This window comes from Candida oxycetoniae, assembly GCF_023343755.2.
Source record: "Candida oxycetoniae strain CBS 10844 chromosome Unknown scaffold3, whole genome shotgun sequence".
Lineage (NCBI taxonomy): Eukaryota > Fungi > Ascomycota > Pichiomycetes > Serinales > Debaryomycetaceae > Lodderomyces > Lodderomyces oxycetoniae.
Genome location: NW_026055368.1, coordinates 266,768 through 279,714, shown reverse-complemented (window position 1 = coordinate 279,714; position 12,947 = coordinate 266,768). Strand labels below are relative to the sequence as shown.

Below are 12,947 nucleotides of genomic sequence, written 5' to 3'. Positions count from 1 at the left end.
AAAGTACAAAGTGGAGAGAAGAAGAGAAACCCGTCAAGTATGGGTCACGTGAGTTATTTAGTAAGATGTATATTTAAACGAGTGATACTTGTCACCTGTGTAGAGGAAAACGAGAACAAGCAAAAGAAAGAGAAGGAGGGGAATGAGAAAGAGAAGGAGGGGAATGAGAAAGAGAAGGAGGGGAATGAGAAAGAGAAGGAGGGGAATGAGAAAGAGAAGGAGGGGAATGAGAAAGAGAAGGAGGGGAATGAGAAAGAAAAGTAGGTTTGCGATTTGCGATTTGCGATTTGCGGTTTGCGATTTGCGGTTTAGAGGGGCTCATAAATCGTATTTCGACATTCAATAAGGTAGGAGACCAACTTTCAAGGCAGTCTCCTTCCATGGGAAGCTTTACCATTGAATGCCCTTACAAAAAGACATCCCCCTGAATTCTGCTTTGTTCACTATGTGAAGTAATCAGAAATTTTTTTTCAGTGTAATGCGCGTTAAAGCAGTTTTTCTTTTTTCTTTTTCTTTTTTCTATTGATTCATATTGTACTAAGAATCTCATCTCATCTCATCTCATCTCATCTCTGTTTCTCCATATCTCTTATCGCAATAACAGCACAATAATTGATTTTCCAATGGCTTCAAAAAGAAAGCAAAAAGAGAAGCAAAAGGATTTCAAAAAGGCGAAACTAAAAGTAGGCAAGACGGCTCAGAAGCCCGACAACTATACAGATATCTCGTTCAAGTCAAAAACAATCACACTTCCAGGACAGTCTATTACCACAGTACATATTACGGGGTTCAATGATTTAGCACACCAACTTTCCCTCACTAAGCATTATTCGTCTAGTACAAGAAAAGAAGTTCTTACAAACATTACTCAAAATTTACCGTCAAGCCCTTCGGCTTATAAGCAGATTATTTCCAGCGTGATACCCTTAATACTTGATGAATCGAAACAAGTAAGGATGGAATTGATGTCGCTATTGGCAGAAATTGGACTTGTGCAACCTGGACTACTTGATTTGCATAAACGGAGCATCGTTCTTTTCATAATCTCAGCAATGACGCACATTCAGCCAGATATACGAAATACCAGTACGCAATTTTTAAATATCTTGATCAAGTATGCTGATTTAAAACTGTATTTTGTCAAGATACTAAGAAACTTTTTTGTTTTAATGACCTGGTCATTGAAGGACGATTCAAGGTCCAAATCGGTCTTAATAACAACAAGTTCTTCAATTCTTCTCGGTGCCAACTCCAAGAAAGCAAGAGTAAATCATTTACAAGCACTATCAAGATTCTTGGAGATGACATTGAAACGTGACTTTGGTGAAAATACCAAATGCGCCGAAACAAGCACTACCAGACTAATAATAACAACGCATCCACAAACAGAAAAATACCTTTTTCCCTCGATTCCTCAAGCATTTGCCCCATTAAATTTATTCGGTAATGAAATGAAAAGTGAATTACTTACAACAGGAGGTTCTGTTGATTTAAAGGAATTGGATTCAATTACAACAGAGGATATAAATACCAGACTTTCTATAATGCGTGATGTTTTCAAGGATCGCATGTTGACAAACTTGAACGGGTTGAGCAAAGAAGGTGGAGAGGTGGGCAGAGAGTCAAACAAGTGTATAAATTTACTCGAAAGTATTTAATAAATAAGACGAGGATGAAAAGCTAAGGTGGTGGTGGTGGTAGCGTTGTGGGTCCCAATTGAAACCACATAATCAATTCTGCCCACTGTTTAATGATAGGTAAAGGTTTTTTTGTTTTTTTTTATTTTTATTTTTTTTTTTTAATTTTTTCATTGAAAACTGAAAAATTTCAACGAACTTAACTTGAAGGAAAAACCTGGGGTATTTCATGCACCGTATACTCGTTAGACTTGCAGCTCCATCCTTGAGATGCTTAGGAACAACTAGACCAATGGTTTCGGCCAGGTCATTTCTCCCCAATCATTTGTTGTGCTCGAATATTCACACTTCATCTAGTTTGTTTGCGAAAAAGAAACTGAAGGGAAAGGGAAAACATAAAAAATCAGAAAGAGAAAATGAACTTGATGAGTCTGACGAATATGAAGGGGTGACGCCTACAATAGATTTCAGAGACGCGACAGACAGATTTGAGCTGTATCTCAGCAAGTTTCGAAAATCGGCTAATGAGATCAAACTAGGCAAATTGAACCCAAAGATTTTTGATGGGCTTATGATTAATGTGGGTAATAATAAAGATGTACAAGAAGTTCCCTTTCCGAGCGTTGCCCAAACATCAGTGAGAGGACGAAACTTTATAATCACCACGTTTGATCCACTGAATGCGCAGTCAATCATCAATGCTATCATTGGATCGGGGTTGAACATGAGCGGTACCGTTGACCCTCAAAATAAAATGAACATCAAAATACCCTTGCCTCCAATAACACAAGAAACAAAACAAAACAGTGTAAAGCTTTTGAAACAGCTTTTTGAAAAGACTAAAAGCAACAAGACAGGGTCCTTGGCTAGTGTGAGAGGTGATATTAGACAAAATTTTAACCGTGACTTGAAACATCACAAGATTTCCGACTATGAAAAGGAACAGTTGAACGAATTGGAAAAATTACACAAATCGTATCTTGAGAAATTGCATGATGCATTTGTAGAATTTGAAAAGAGTATATTGAACTAAATGGTAAATTCGAGGAGGAGAAGAAGAAGAACTTTTTGTTGTTGGTTGTTCCTTTTTTTTTTTTTTATTTTTTGGTTTCAAGTTATAAATAATCTGGATCTATTCTTTTTGCACCAATAGACTATAGCTAAACTCAACTCAATCAACTTTTTTGAATCTAAATCATCATCACTAGTAATACAGTAAAACTCGTAAGAACTATCACTGAGCATAAATCCAGTTGTACGACCCCACTTCATGTAAGACAACTTCCTGTAACTGATACCTTTTTCCTTGAAATGGATACGTGATCTGCTTGTTCTTAATGTGTTGTAATATAAGATAAGCTGCAAACTAAAGTCTCTATTATCTTCTGGAAGCTCACTGGTAACAAACTGGTGTAGCTCTGTATCTACGTAAAGAAAGTGTCTGACTGCAAACGGTACTTGACTTGTTAAGGGTACTAGTAGTTCATGAAGCACTTTGGATAAAAACTTTCCACTTTGAGCATGAGCGATACTTTTTATGATATCTTCTGCCAATTCTCTAAGCCTATAAAACGCATTCTTGTTTCCACTTATCAAAATTATTCTCAACTGCTCCCACGTCTTTACAAAAACATGCAAAAATCCATTTTTGTTAAATTTTGGCATGCACAACGGCATCCACAAGTCTTCCTCCTTCTTTTTCAACGAGGTGACTATAAAGATTAACAAGTTTAAATCCTCGTTGGGGAGATTGTGTTGTTTGGGATGTAAATAGTTAATGACAACATCACCTTTTGTCAAGATGGTAAAGACCAAGTCTTCGTCTTGCAGTTGCTTCAAAATTTTATCCATCTTGTGTCGTAGAGTGTGCAGAATTTTCAAACTTTGCCTACATGCAAGCATTGTTGACATGTAAAATTCAAATGCTCCTTCACTTCCTACCCCATAAGTTAATCTCGCGCATAACTCGTCCAAATTTTCCAGATCCAATGGGCTTAGTATCCTCCTTAAATCGTAGTTTAATCGGTTATGGAAGTTTTTATCAATTATAGGTTTCGACAAAACGCTTAGTAAATAAGTGTACAACACTTGTAGTTGGGCCACTATCAACTTGTCTGTTTCATGGCGTAGTTTAGAGATTGCTATTAGGATGATTGGCGCTTTGTTCAAAGCCACCACTTTCACTTTATTGCCCAAATCAATAATTTGTAGATCCTGGTGCAAATCTTCTTGAAAAGTTGAAATGATCGTTGTAAGAATTCCCATGTAGCCCAAAATGAGTTCGTCTGAACCATTTAATGAATATATTGGTTTCCCGGCAGTGGAAAAGATGAAAACTTGCTTGAGTTTGTTATGAAACTGGGTGCTGTCATTACTTTTACTGATTGCAATGCATTTTTCAAAGTAACTCTTATTGTTGATATTGTCAGGGTTGGGATATAGGTCCTGGTAGCAGATATCTGTTGATAATTGGGTATTCGTGTTCAATTGCTGAGCTCGACGACGAACGCTTTCAGGTAAATTGGAAATCTCTTCAATGTCTGACAAATTTATTTCCAAACTCGTATCAGTATCGCCCAGATGGATTGAAAGTGAATCACCACCGCGAATCGATTGTGTCTCAAAATTCACAGCAGCAGTGGAGATAGTAGTGGCGTCATTAGTGGAAGAAGCGGTTGTTTTTGATACAGTTGGTAGTAAGCTGGAGGACTTTGTTGAGATCTTAGAAAACCGTGGACGCTCCATTGCATATTGAAATGCTCAAGCGTGAAAGAAAGCTCGATACAATTAGTTTACAAAGTTATGTATGTGTTTTTTTTTTAGTGCTTCAACAAATCCTCAATTGATCAACGAGGAGAGACTCTTTGCAGGGTAAACATTGACAATGATTCGCTCAACTTTGAAGAAAGTGAGCACGGGAAAAGAGAGCCCGCTGCGTGTGTCAAATGAGAGGAAAAGAGAGTGTGTGTGAGTGTGGCAGTGTGAGTAATTGGAAGGAATAGTTATAGATAGTAGATGTCAATAGACTCACAAGCGAGACTGGTTGAGTTTGTTAAATAGAGATTATAAAAGAACAATGTAGAGAGAAAAAGATTGTAGGGCGATAGAGGTGGCGCAAATTGGGGAGATAGAGTAGATCTTAGAGATGGTATACAGGAGGAAGGAAGGAATGAATGAGATGGCGGAGGAGGAATGGATGAGATGGCGGAGGAGGAGTGGATGAGATGGCCGAGGAGGGATGCAAGGGAGAATTGTAGATGGAGAAAATATATAGGGTATATGGCACAAGAATAATCTAGGAATGGTTGAGAAGGGGAGAAAGAGTCAAGATTACCTCTGGGCTCTGATAGTGTAACATAACTGACTTCATTGATACATCCATATATATATATATATATATACTCCTTAGTACTACTTCATCTATTGTAGACACTTGAATGGCCCCCCCCCTCTTGAGAATGAATTGTTTGCCACTTCTCTGAAGTTATTGCCAACTGTTTTTTTCTCCTTCTCGTCGTCTAAAAGAAAGCAGTTACAGGTTACATGGTGAAAAATGTGTTGATTAAATTGTTGGCTACAACAAATGAGATGATATGAGAATTGACCATTACCTTTTCAACAAGTAGTAGCAAATAAAGACAAGTATCAAGCCAGCACCAAAGATTGGTATATACTGCTTAATCATAGCTTCAAAGTTTATCCTCTGTGCTCTTTTTCGATATTTTAATGAATCCTGCTTCAATGAACTCGATAAATCACTCATCTTGTCCAAAGAATCGCCCCTATATAACAAATCTTCTATATTTTTAGTCATGACTTTCTTCACGTCAGCAAGGTCGTTGTTCAATTTATCCAAGTTGGATTGAGCTCTTTGGTCCTGATAAATTCTCTTTGTCTTGGTCAAGAAATTATCAAAAGACGAAAATCCAAATGGTCTAGCCGCGGGAGATAACGCATCAAGACCGTGACTATTGTAAAACTCGTTGGCAATCTCACTCAAATACGAAAATGCCAATTTTCGAGGATACGATCTCTTGCAAATGCATAAATATACAATGCTCTGAGAAATCAAGTAATGGATATTGTACTCTCCAGACTCTATAGTAGCCTGTGGTTCCGAGTTGGGGGTCATTCTGCTAATTAAAATCTTGCATTTCTTCTTCTGGTCTAATAGCGACTGTGTGTTTGTTTCGTTATCCTCATCTACTGACCCACATAAAGGAAGAGCTAAAAAGGGGAAAGAATATCGTTAGATTTGGCTTCTAAGTCTCTATTCAGCTCATGCAGTAGTTTCTACGTACCATCATAGCGATATATTAAAGTTGAATCTACCATTTATCACTGTTTCCGTTGCCCCTTCTCTTGTTTCTCCAGCCGTTTGAAATTTTCAACTCTTGTATATCGAGGATATACTAGAAAAAGAAATCATATTTTTTATTACTTAGAAATTTTGTATATGTAATATAATCTTTTTTTTTCTCTCTCTCTCTCTGCTACTGGTACTTCTTTACTGTGAAGAGCTTGCTACTTTACAAGAAAAGGGTATCCATATACAAGGGTTAGGTTACAAAAGGTGTTGGGGTTATGGACTTGTCGAATTTATCGAGTACTTTACCGAAATCGAAGCCGCTATATCGCAAATCTGACGAAGCAAGCAGGCTTCAATCTAGCGATCACAATTATTTGCAAGCATCATCGTCATCTCAATCAACGGTTAGTGATTTTAATCAAAATCTCACTTCAAACTTCAAGGACGCTGCTAAAGCCGTTGCATCCCTATATAATACTGCTTTAAATGTAAGGAAAAACCCAGATTCAGGACAATTTGAGAAATCTATTTTAAAAACCGAATTTTCCAACGCTGCGAGGTCAGTTGCCGCTTTATACAAATTGGGCCATTCAACACATGCTGTTTCTCAGGAAAGAGGGTATTTGGAATGCATTGATGATCTTTTACAAGTCATCACTAATAACGAAGATATTGAAAATTGGGCGCTTACAAGAAGAGCCGAGATAACCAATACAAAAAGAAAAGATTTGCATGATTCTTCACCACCAATCGTAAATACAACAACAACAACGACGACGACGACGACGACACCTATTCTTAGTAGTCCCAGTGATACTACAGCAAGTGAAACTGAGGATTTCAAACTCCCGCATGATTTTGTTTTTCAGTATAACCTGGATTTGAAGCCTCCTGTGGCAATAAGACCAAGTATACCGCCTATTTCAGTGCAACACAATGCTGGTCAAAGAAACTTGATTGTCAGCAAGAAAAACAAACGTCATCAGCAAATGTATAAGAAACTTCACTCTTCAGAAGATTCAAGTGAAAGTGAACTTGACGATAATAATAATAATAATAATAATACTAATATCAATACCAATACCAATATCAATATCAATACCAATACGAATGCTAATACTAATGCCAATAAGCGAGTCAAAATCTTTAAAGACCACGTTATCAGTCCCATCAAGAAGAAGAAGAAGAAGATGAGCAAAGGGTAATCTGCCAAAAAAGAGAAAAAAAAAATATAAACATAAATCCACTTTTCATTGAGCTAAAATTGGGATTTCATTGAATGACCTAATCATCATTGGCTCTATAAAGCATAGGCTCCTTTCAGTAAGCTATAAAGCATAGGCTCTTTTCAGTAATCTATAAAGCATAGGCTCTTTTCAGTAATCTATAAAGCATAGGCTCTTTTCAGTAATCTATAAAGCATAGGCTCTTTTCAGTAATCTATAAAGCATAGGCTCTTTTCAGTAATCTATAAAGCATAGGCTCTTTTCAGTAATCTATAAAGCATAGGCTCCTTTCAGTAAGCAAATAATCCATCGTCATTGTTAGTAAACTCGTCCTCATATTCGCTTTCCTCTCCACTTGAATGCTCTTCGTTATCGCCATCTGTATCGTCATCAGTTGAAGACCCGCTCATCAAAGCAAACTCTCCACTATCCTCAACAACATCTTCGATATTCTCTAAACTCAAGCATAATAGCGTATCGCCTTTTGATACCGTATTGGCTATGATTTCATTTGTAGACTCCACATTACAGTTTGTTAATTTGGATTTCGAGCGTATCGTCACATCATGCCCAATGATGCAATTGTCTAATTGTACATCATCCTCTATAACGACATTGTCCATAATCAAACAACCTGTTACCCTGACTTTTTTCCCAATAGTGCACCCCGACCCAATAACACTTCTCTTGACACTTGTCTTTTCGCCCAATTGAGTGTTTTCACCAACCAATGCATCATTCCCTACTTGAGCTACACCTTTTTCCTTTGGGTGTTGAGCTTGACTACGTTGCACAGCTTGTTGCTTCATGAAATGTCGATTAGCTTCCATCCAAACCGGTAAATTATTGACTCTAAAAAATGTCGCTTCAGATGGTACTATCATAATCCCAATGGTTTCTTTCTGTTGTGAATGTCTCCATGATCTCCTAGCCAAGTCGCGAATAACTTTACCAACTTCTCGCTTTTGGAAATAAAGCTCAGTAAACCTATCGGCCTCCTTTTCAATTATATCAAAGATTTCATTAGATCCCAAAAATATACCGCTATTTAATAACTTGGTACTGATGATGGAATTTGGGTATCTCCAGCACATTTGCGTTCGTAATTGTAGCATTTTCGATTTATCGATATCTTCTTTTTGATAATGATCTAACAAATATAAATCGCCAGAGTTTCCATTTGAGTATACGGTATAATTTTTGGGGAATATTTGCAGTTTCTTGTCCTCTATATCAAGTTGGTTCTTGTAACTAACTGTAATACCCACTTCTCCCGAATCTCTATTTTTAAAAGCCTCTAACAAAACCTGGGGAGGTAGATTTGTTATAAAATCGCACGGAAGTAATATAAAGTTGCGAGTTTTGGATCGGAACGATGTGTTCTTACACAAATTGTAAATTATCTTCCCATTGTGCTCTGCGGTAAATGGCATCACCTCTATGGGAATAATTGATGGTGCTGATGACGATGATGGTGGTGATGAAGCAGCTCCAGCTCCAGCTCCAGCTCCAGCTCCAGCAGCAGCAGCTATATCGTGAGTATCACTAGAACCCGAACTCTTCTTTCGCATAATGGACTGGTAAATATCGATTTCCAGCTGTACCAATTCAGCGGATTCCTCCGATGTGACAACTATGATTTTGGAAAAAAAGGCCATCTGACACCAGTCTAAAACGTAGCTTAATATAGACTTATTAGCAACGGGCAACAAAGCTTTGGGTACACCCGTCGACCGTAATTCAGAAAACGGCACCAAAGCCTTCCCTTTACCACAAAACACAATGGCCGTGAAATCCATTATTGTCCAACCCTTGTACCTTTTCCTATCTCACCTACAATACAAACCTCTTCACTTATCAAAAGTATAATTGGCATTGAAAAGTTTGGAAAAAAGAAAGAGAGCGAGCGAGAAAAAAAAAACAAACAAAAAAAAAAAAAACAGAGAAAAAATGTATGCTACCAAATGCGTCAACCGCTACCAATTACATCGACAGCCGCCGAGTTCAACAAAAGAAAAATTGTTTTGCCACTTTGTTAGTAGTATCAAGAATTAGGAATTAGGATTTGCATATCTATTGGGAGGTAAATATTAAGGAATAAACGGGGCTATGAGCTTTGACGAAAATGACCCCTTGTTAAAAGCTTTGAATGCTGAACAAAACGCTGTTACGGACACGGGCAACGAGAATCCAGTTGCTGGTGGTGAAATGGAGAAGGAGAACAAAGATGAGCAAGGTACGAGTCTGGAAAGTGGTGATGGCTCGAAGGAAAGTCAGTTAGAACCGATTGATCCCGAAAGGGAAAGGGCTCTTCTGAAGTTCAAGGATAAGCTACTTGAGCATAGGAAGTGGGACGCAAGATTGAAAGAATTACGTTTGAGCATACGAGATTTGGAAAAGGATTACGATAAAACCGAAACTGATATCAAGGCATTACAGTCGGTGGGTCAGATAATAGGAGAGATATTAAAGCAATTGGACGATGAGCGGTTTATTGTGAAGGCATCTAGCGGGCCCCGTTACATTGTTGGATGCCGTAACACGATCAAGAAATCGAATTTAAAAAATGGTGTTCGTGTTTCGTTAGATATGACTACATTGACAATAATGAGGATTTTGCCAAGAGAAGTTGATCCCTTGGTATACAACATGACCACTTTCGAGCCCGGAGAGATATCTTTCAACGGAATTGGTGGGTTGACAGAGCAAGTGAGAGAATTGCGAGAAGTCATTGAGTTGCCCTTGAAGAATCCCGAACTTTTCATTAGAGTCGGAATTAAACCGCCCAAAGGGGTGTTGTTATACGGACCTCCTGGTACAGGCAAAACCTTACTAGCTAAAGCAGTTGCTGCAACTATTGGGGCAAATTTCATCTTCTCACCAGCGTCGGGTATTGTCGATAAATATATCGGAGAGAGTGCAAGGTTGATTAGAGAAATGTTTGCATATGCCAAGGAACATGAGCCATGTATTATATTTATGGATGAAGTTGATGCAATCGGTGGACGCAGGTTCAGTGAAGGAACCTCTGCTGATCGTGAGATACAGCGTACCTTGATGGAGTTGTTGAATCAAATGGACGGTTTCGATACCTTGGGCCAAACAAAAATAATCATGGCTACAAATCGTCCTGATACATTGGATCCAGCATTATTGAGGGCAGGTAGATTGGACAGGAAAATCGAGATTCCGTTACCAAACGAAGCCGGCAGATTGGAGATATTCAAAATCCATACTGCTAAAGTTTCAAAGCAAGGCGAGTTTGATTTTGAGGCTGCAGTCAAAATGAGTGATGGTTTTAACGGTGCAGATATTAGAAATGTCATCACAGAGGCTGGCTTTTTTGCAATTAGAGATGATCGAGATTACATTTTACAAAATGATATCATGAAAGCTGTAAGAAAAGTGGCTGACACTAAGAAATTGGAAGGCAAGTTAGATTACGAAAAATTGTAGTACGATAAGAATAAAACAGAAGAGTTTAAAAAGAAAAAAACGGAAAAAAAACAACAAACAAACAAAGAAGAGTAATAACTGACTCTTTTATGCATTGAGCAAAGTCTATGTACATATATATATGGGTGCATTTGTGTGTGTCATTAAGAGTCTACTTTAATTTTGATTCTCATTCTTACTTGACTCTTCCTCTGCCGTTCTTTGTATTATTTGTAATGTTTTCTCAAAGTCGCGGCATTTTTTATTCGACAAAGCTTCCAAATGCATACGCAACTCTGGACTTTCAATCTTGTTCAAATGTTGTGCCATTTTAGATCCAATGAAATCTTGGATTTCCTCAGATAATGGGTACAATTTCTTTTCCGGTTTAGAAGCTTGTTTTGCCAACCAAATTTTCTGTTCCACAGTCAAGGGCATCACGGGCCCATTGAGCTTGGCTACTTGTAAGCCATCGAGTGCTCTTCTTTTAAATTTACTATACGGATTTCTCAACTGATTCACTAATTTCTTGGGTATTGTTGATTTTCCAATTGTGTCAAAAGCAAAAGTTTTTTCAATTACAGTAGCTGGCGGAGTTGACAATTCACCATCTTCAATCTTTGACGGTTCCGGCCAAGGCAACTCATAGTCGTGATTCTTGATGTACCTGCGAGGTATCCATTCCTTGAATCTCTCGTCATAGTATAGCTCACCAAGCGTGACATTTTCGGCTACAACATAAGACACTTTCCCGCTATCGTCTTTCTCCTTACCAACAACTCTCACCTTACTCCGTGGCACATAATCGGGAAAGTCAAAAACATGCGACGTATGTCCCTCAGGCCAAAATGGTTTCGGCATTAGCTTTTTGGTTGAAACATTGCTTAGTGACACAGAATCAAACTCCGGTGTATATGTCAACACCTCAACAATTTTACCCTTATGTGGACCCTCTGTTACAAAAGCCAAATCTCCTTCCATAATACCAGCCTCAAACCGAGTCTTTTGTTGCGATTTAGGAACTTTGTCAGGAAAGAAACCTTTGAATGTTGGTAACGCCGTAGCATCTTGCGATTTCAAGAAATGTTTCTGAAGATTCTTGGGTAATTTGTCGATGTCTCGTACAAAACGAGACGTATATGATACCCAAGACATAGACGTTTTGTCAAATGTGTCTTTATATATATGTGTGTTAAAAAAAACAGTTGGTTTATTTCAACACAATGATAGCAAAAAATTTTCAGCTTGTAAAGAGACAGAAAATTGAAAGGAAAAAAAAAAAAATTCAAGACTCACAAATTATACAAAGTTATATATATATATATATATATAAAACTCAAGGTAGGTTTAAAGCGTAGCAAAACCCACCACCATGTTCTAGCCAATACGTTCCGCCGCTGTGCTCTGCCTCTGCTAGCTCATTCCGTACATATTCTGATAAATTCCTCCTCATTAACTAAAAGATTTGGGTTAGTAAACCTGGGAAAAGGGGGGGGGGAGTCAATATTATCCCTATTCTTGATATATACGTACTTTCACCATCTTCATCTAAATCAAATTCATCAATCATAGCCTGTAGTTCCTCATCACTCAAATTTTCACCCAAATCTCTTGATATTTTTCTCAAGTTTCTCACGCTTATCTTACCGGTGCCATCCACGTCGAATAATTTAAACGCACGACGGATCTCGTCGAGTGGGTCTCTTTTCAAAATCATTTCTCCAACTGTTTTGTAAAAATTGTCGTATGTCAATAAATTCGTGTCATCTGTATCGTATTCATGAATAATGTCCAAGACTTCACGTTTTGTCAACTCGAACCCAAGAGCTCGAAACGCTACTTTTGTTTCATGATAGTCCAATGACCCATCCCCGTTCATATCAAACAATTGAAACGCTTCTCTAATCTCTAGTTTCTGTTCTTCGGCCAAATCCAGTTTTAGATTCACATTATTACTATTATTACTCGTGCTACTTCCTCCAGCATTGCTTGGCGCAGCATAGACATTTCTCTTAGACGGTGTTATACCATTATTACCACTACTTAAATTATTGCCGTTGTTACCACCTAATGATGATATTCTCTCCCCTCGATTAAACATCCTGCTTATTCCCTATGTATATTTAATAAAATAAAATAAAAACTAAACCAAAATTGTTTCTCTTGTATTTAAAACAAACCAATAGATCTTTTTTTTTCCGCTGTGGTTATAAAAACGCGCGCCTTATCAAAAGAGGAGAGTGAGTGAGTGAGTAAAAGAAAGTGACAAGAGAGAAGAAAAAACAACAACATATAAATAGGCCCAAAAAAAGCCTTTAGATTTTTTACAACCAAATTTTT

The 12,947-nt window shown here is 37.8% G+C and overlaps 7 protein-coding genes across 7 annotated transcripts; 3 read left to right on the top strand and 4 right to left on the bottom strand. All coding sequences in view use genetic code 12, as the record gives it.

Moving 5' to 3' along the window:
* Positions 1-623: 623 nt before the first annotated feature.
* KGF56_001221 (IPI1) lies at positions 624-2,670 on the top strand (the record flags this gene model as incomplete). The annotated part of the gene is made up of 2 exons (XM_049322322.1): positions 624-1,621; positions 1,887-2,670. The coding sequence occupies 2 exons, from the start codon at positions 624-626 to the stop codon at positions 2,668-2,670; spliced, it is 1,782 nt and encodes a 593-aa protein (XP_049181747.1).
* A 77-nt stretch (positions 2,671-2,747) lies between these two features.
* On the bottom strand, positions 2,748-4,382 carry KGF56_001220 (uncharacterized protein; the record flags this gene model as incomplete). Its single annotated transcript, XM_049322321.1, has 1 exon — positions 2,748-4,382. The coding sequence occupies one exon, from the start codon at positions 4,380-4,382 to the stop codon at positions 2,748-2,750; it is 1,635 nt and encodes a 544-aa protein (XP_049181746.1).
* Positions 4,383-5,244: 862 nt separating this feature from the next.
* Positions 5,245-5,944, bottom strand: SEC22 (SNAP receptor; the record flags this gene model as incomplete). The annotated part of the gene is made up of 2 exons (XM_049322319.1): positions 5,245-5,814; positions 5,939-5,944. The coding sequence occupies 2 exons, from the start codon at positions 5,942-5,944 to the stop codon at positions 5,245-5,247; spliced, it is 576 nt and encodes a 191-aa protein (XP_049181745.1).
* A 277-nt stretch (positions 5,945-6,221) lies between these two features.
* Positions 6,222-7,151, top strand: KGF56_001218 (uncharacterized protein; the record flags this gene model as incomplete). The annotated part of the gene is made up of 1 exon (XM_049322318.1): positions 6,222-7,151. The coding sequence occupies one exon, from the start codon at positions 6,222-6,224 to the stop codon at positions 7,149-7,151; it is 930 nt and encodes a 309-aa protein (XP_049181744.1).
* Positions 7,152-7,462: 311 nt separating this feature from the next.
* Positions 7,463-8,971, bottom strand: GCD1 (translation initiation factor eIF2B subunit gamma; the record flags this gene model as incomplete). The annotated part of the gene is made up of 1 exon (XM_049322317.1): positions 7,463-8,971. One exon carries the CDS (start codon positions 8,969-8,971, stop codon positions 7,463-7,465), a length of 1,509 nt encoding a protein of 502 aa, XP_049181743.1.
* A 310-nt stretch (positions 8,972-9,281) lies between these two features.
* RPT4 (proteasome regulatory particle base subunit) lies at positions 9,282-10,628 on the top strand (the record flags this gene model as incomplete). The annotated part of the gene is made up of 1 exon (XM_049322316.1): positions 9,282-10,628. One exon carries the CDS (start codon positions 9,282-9,284, stop codon positions 10,626-10,628), a length of 1,347 nt encoding a protein of 448 aa, XP_049181742.1.
* Positions 10,629-10,784: 156 nt separating this feature from the next.
* MRPL40 (mitochondrial 54S ribosomal protein YmL40) lies at positions 10,785-12,708 on the bottom strand (the record flags this gene model as incomplete). Its single annotated transcript, XM_049322315.1, has 2 exons — positions 10,785-11,725; positions 12,141-12,708. The coding sequence occupies 2 exons, from the start codon at positions 12,706-12,708 to the stop codon at positions 10,785-10,787; spliced, it is 1,509 nt and encodes a 502-aa protein (XP_049181741.1).
* Between the last annotated feature and the right edge of the window lie 239 nt (positions 12,709-12,947).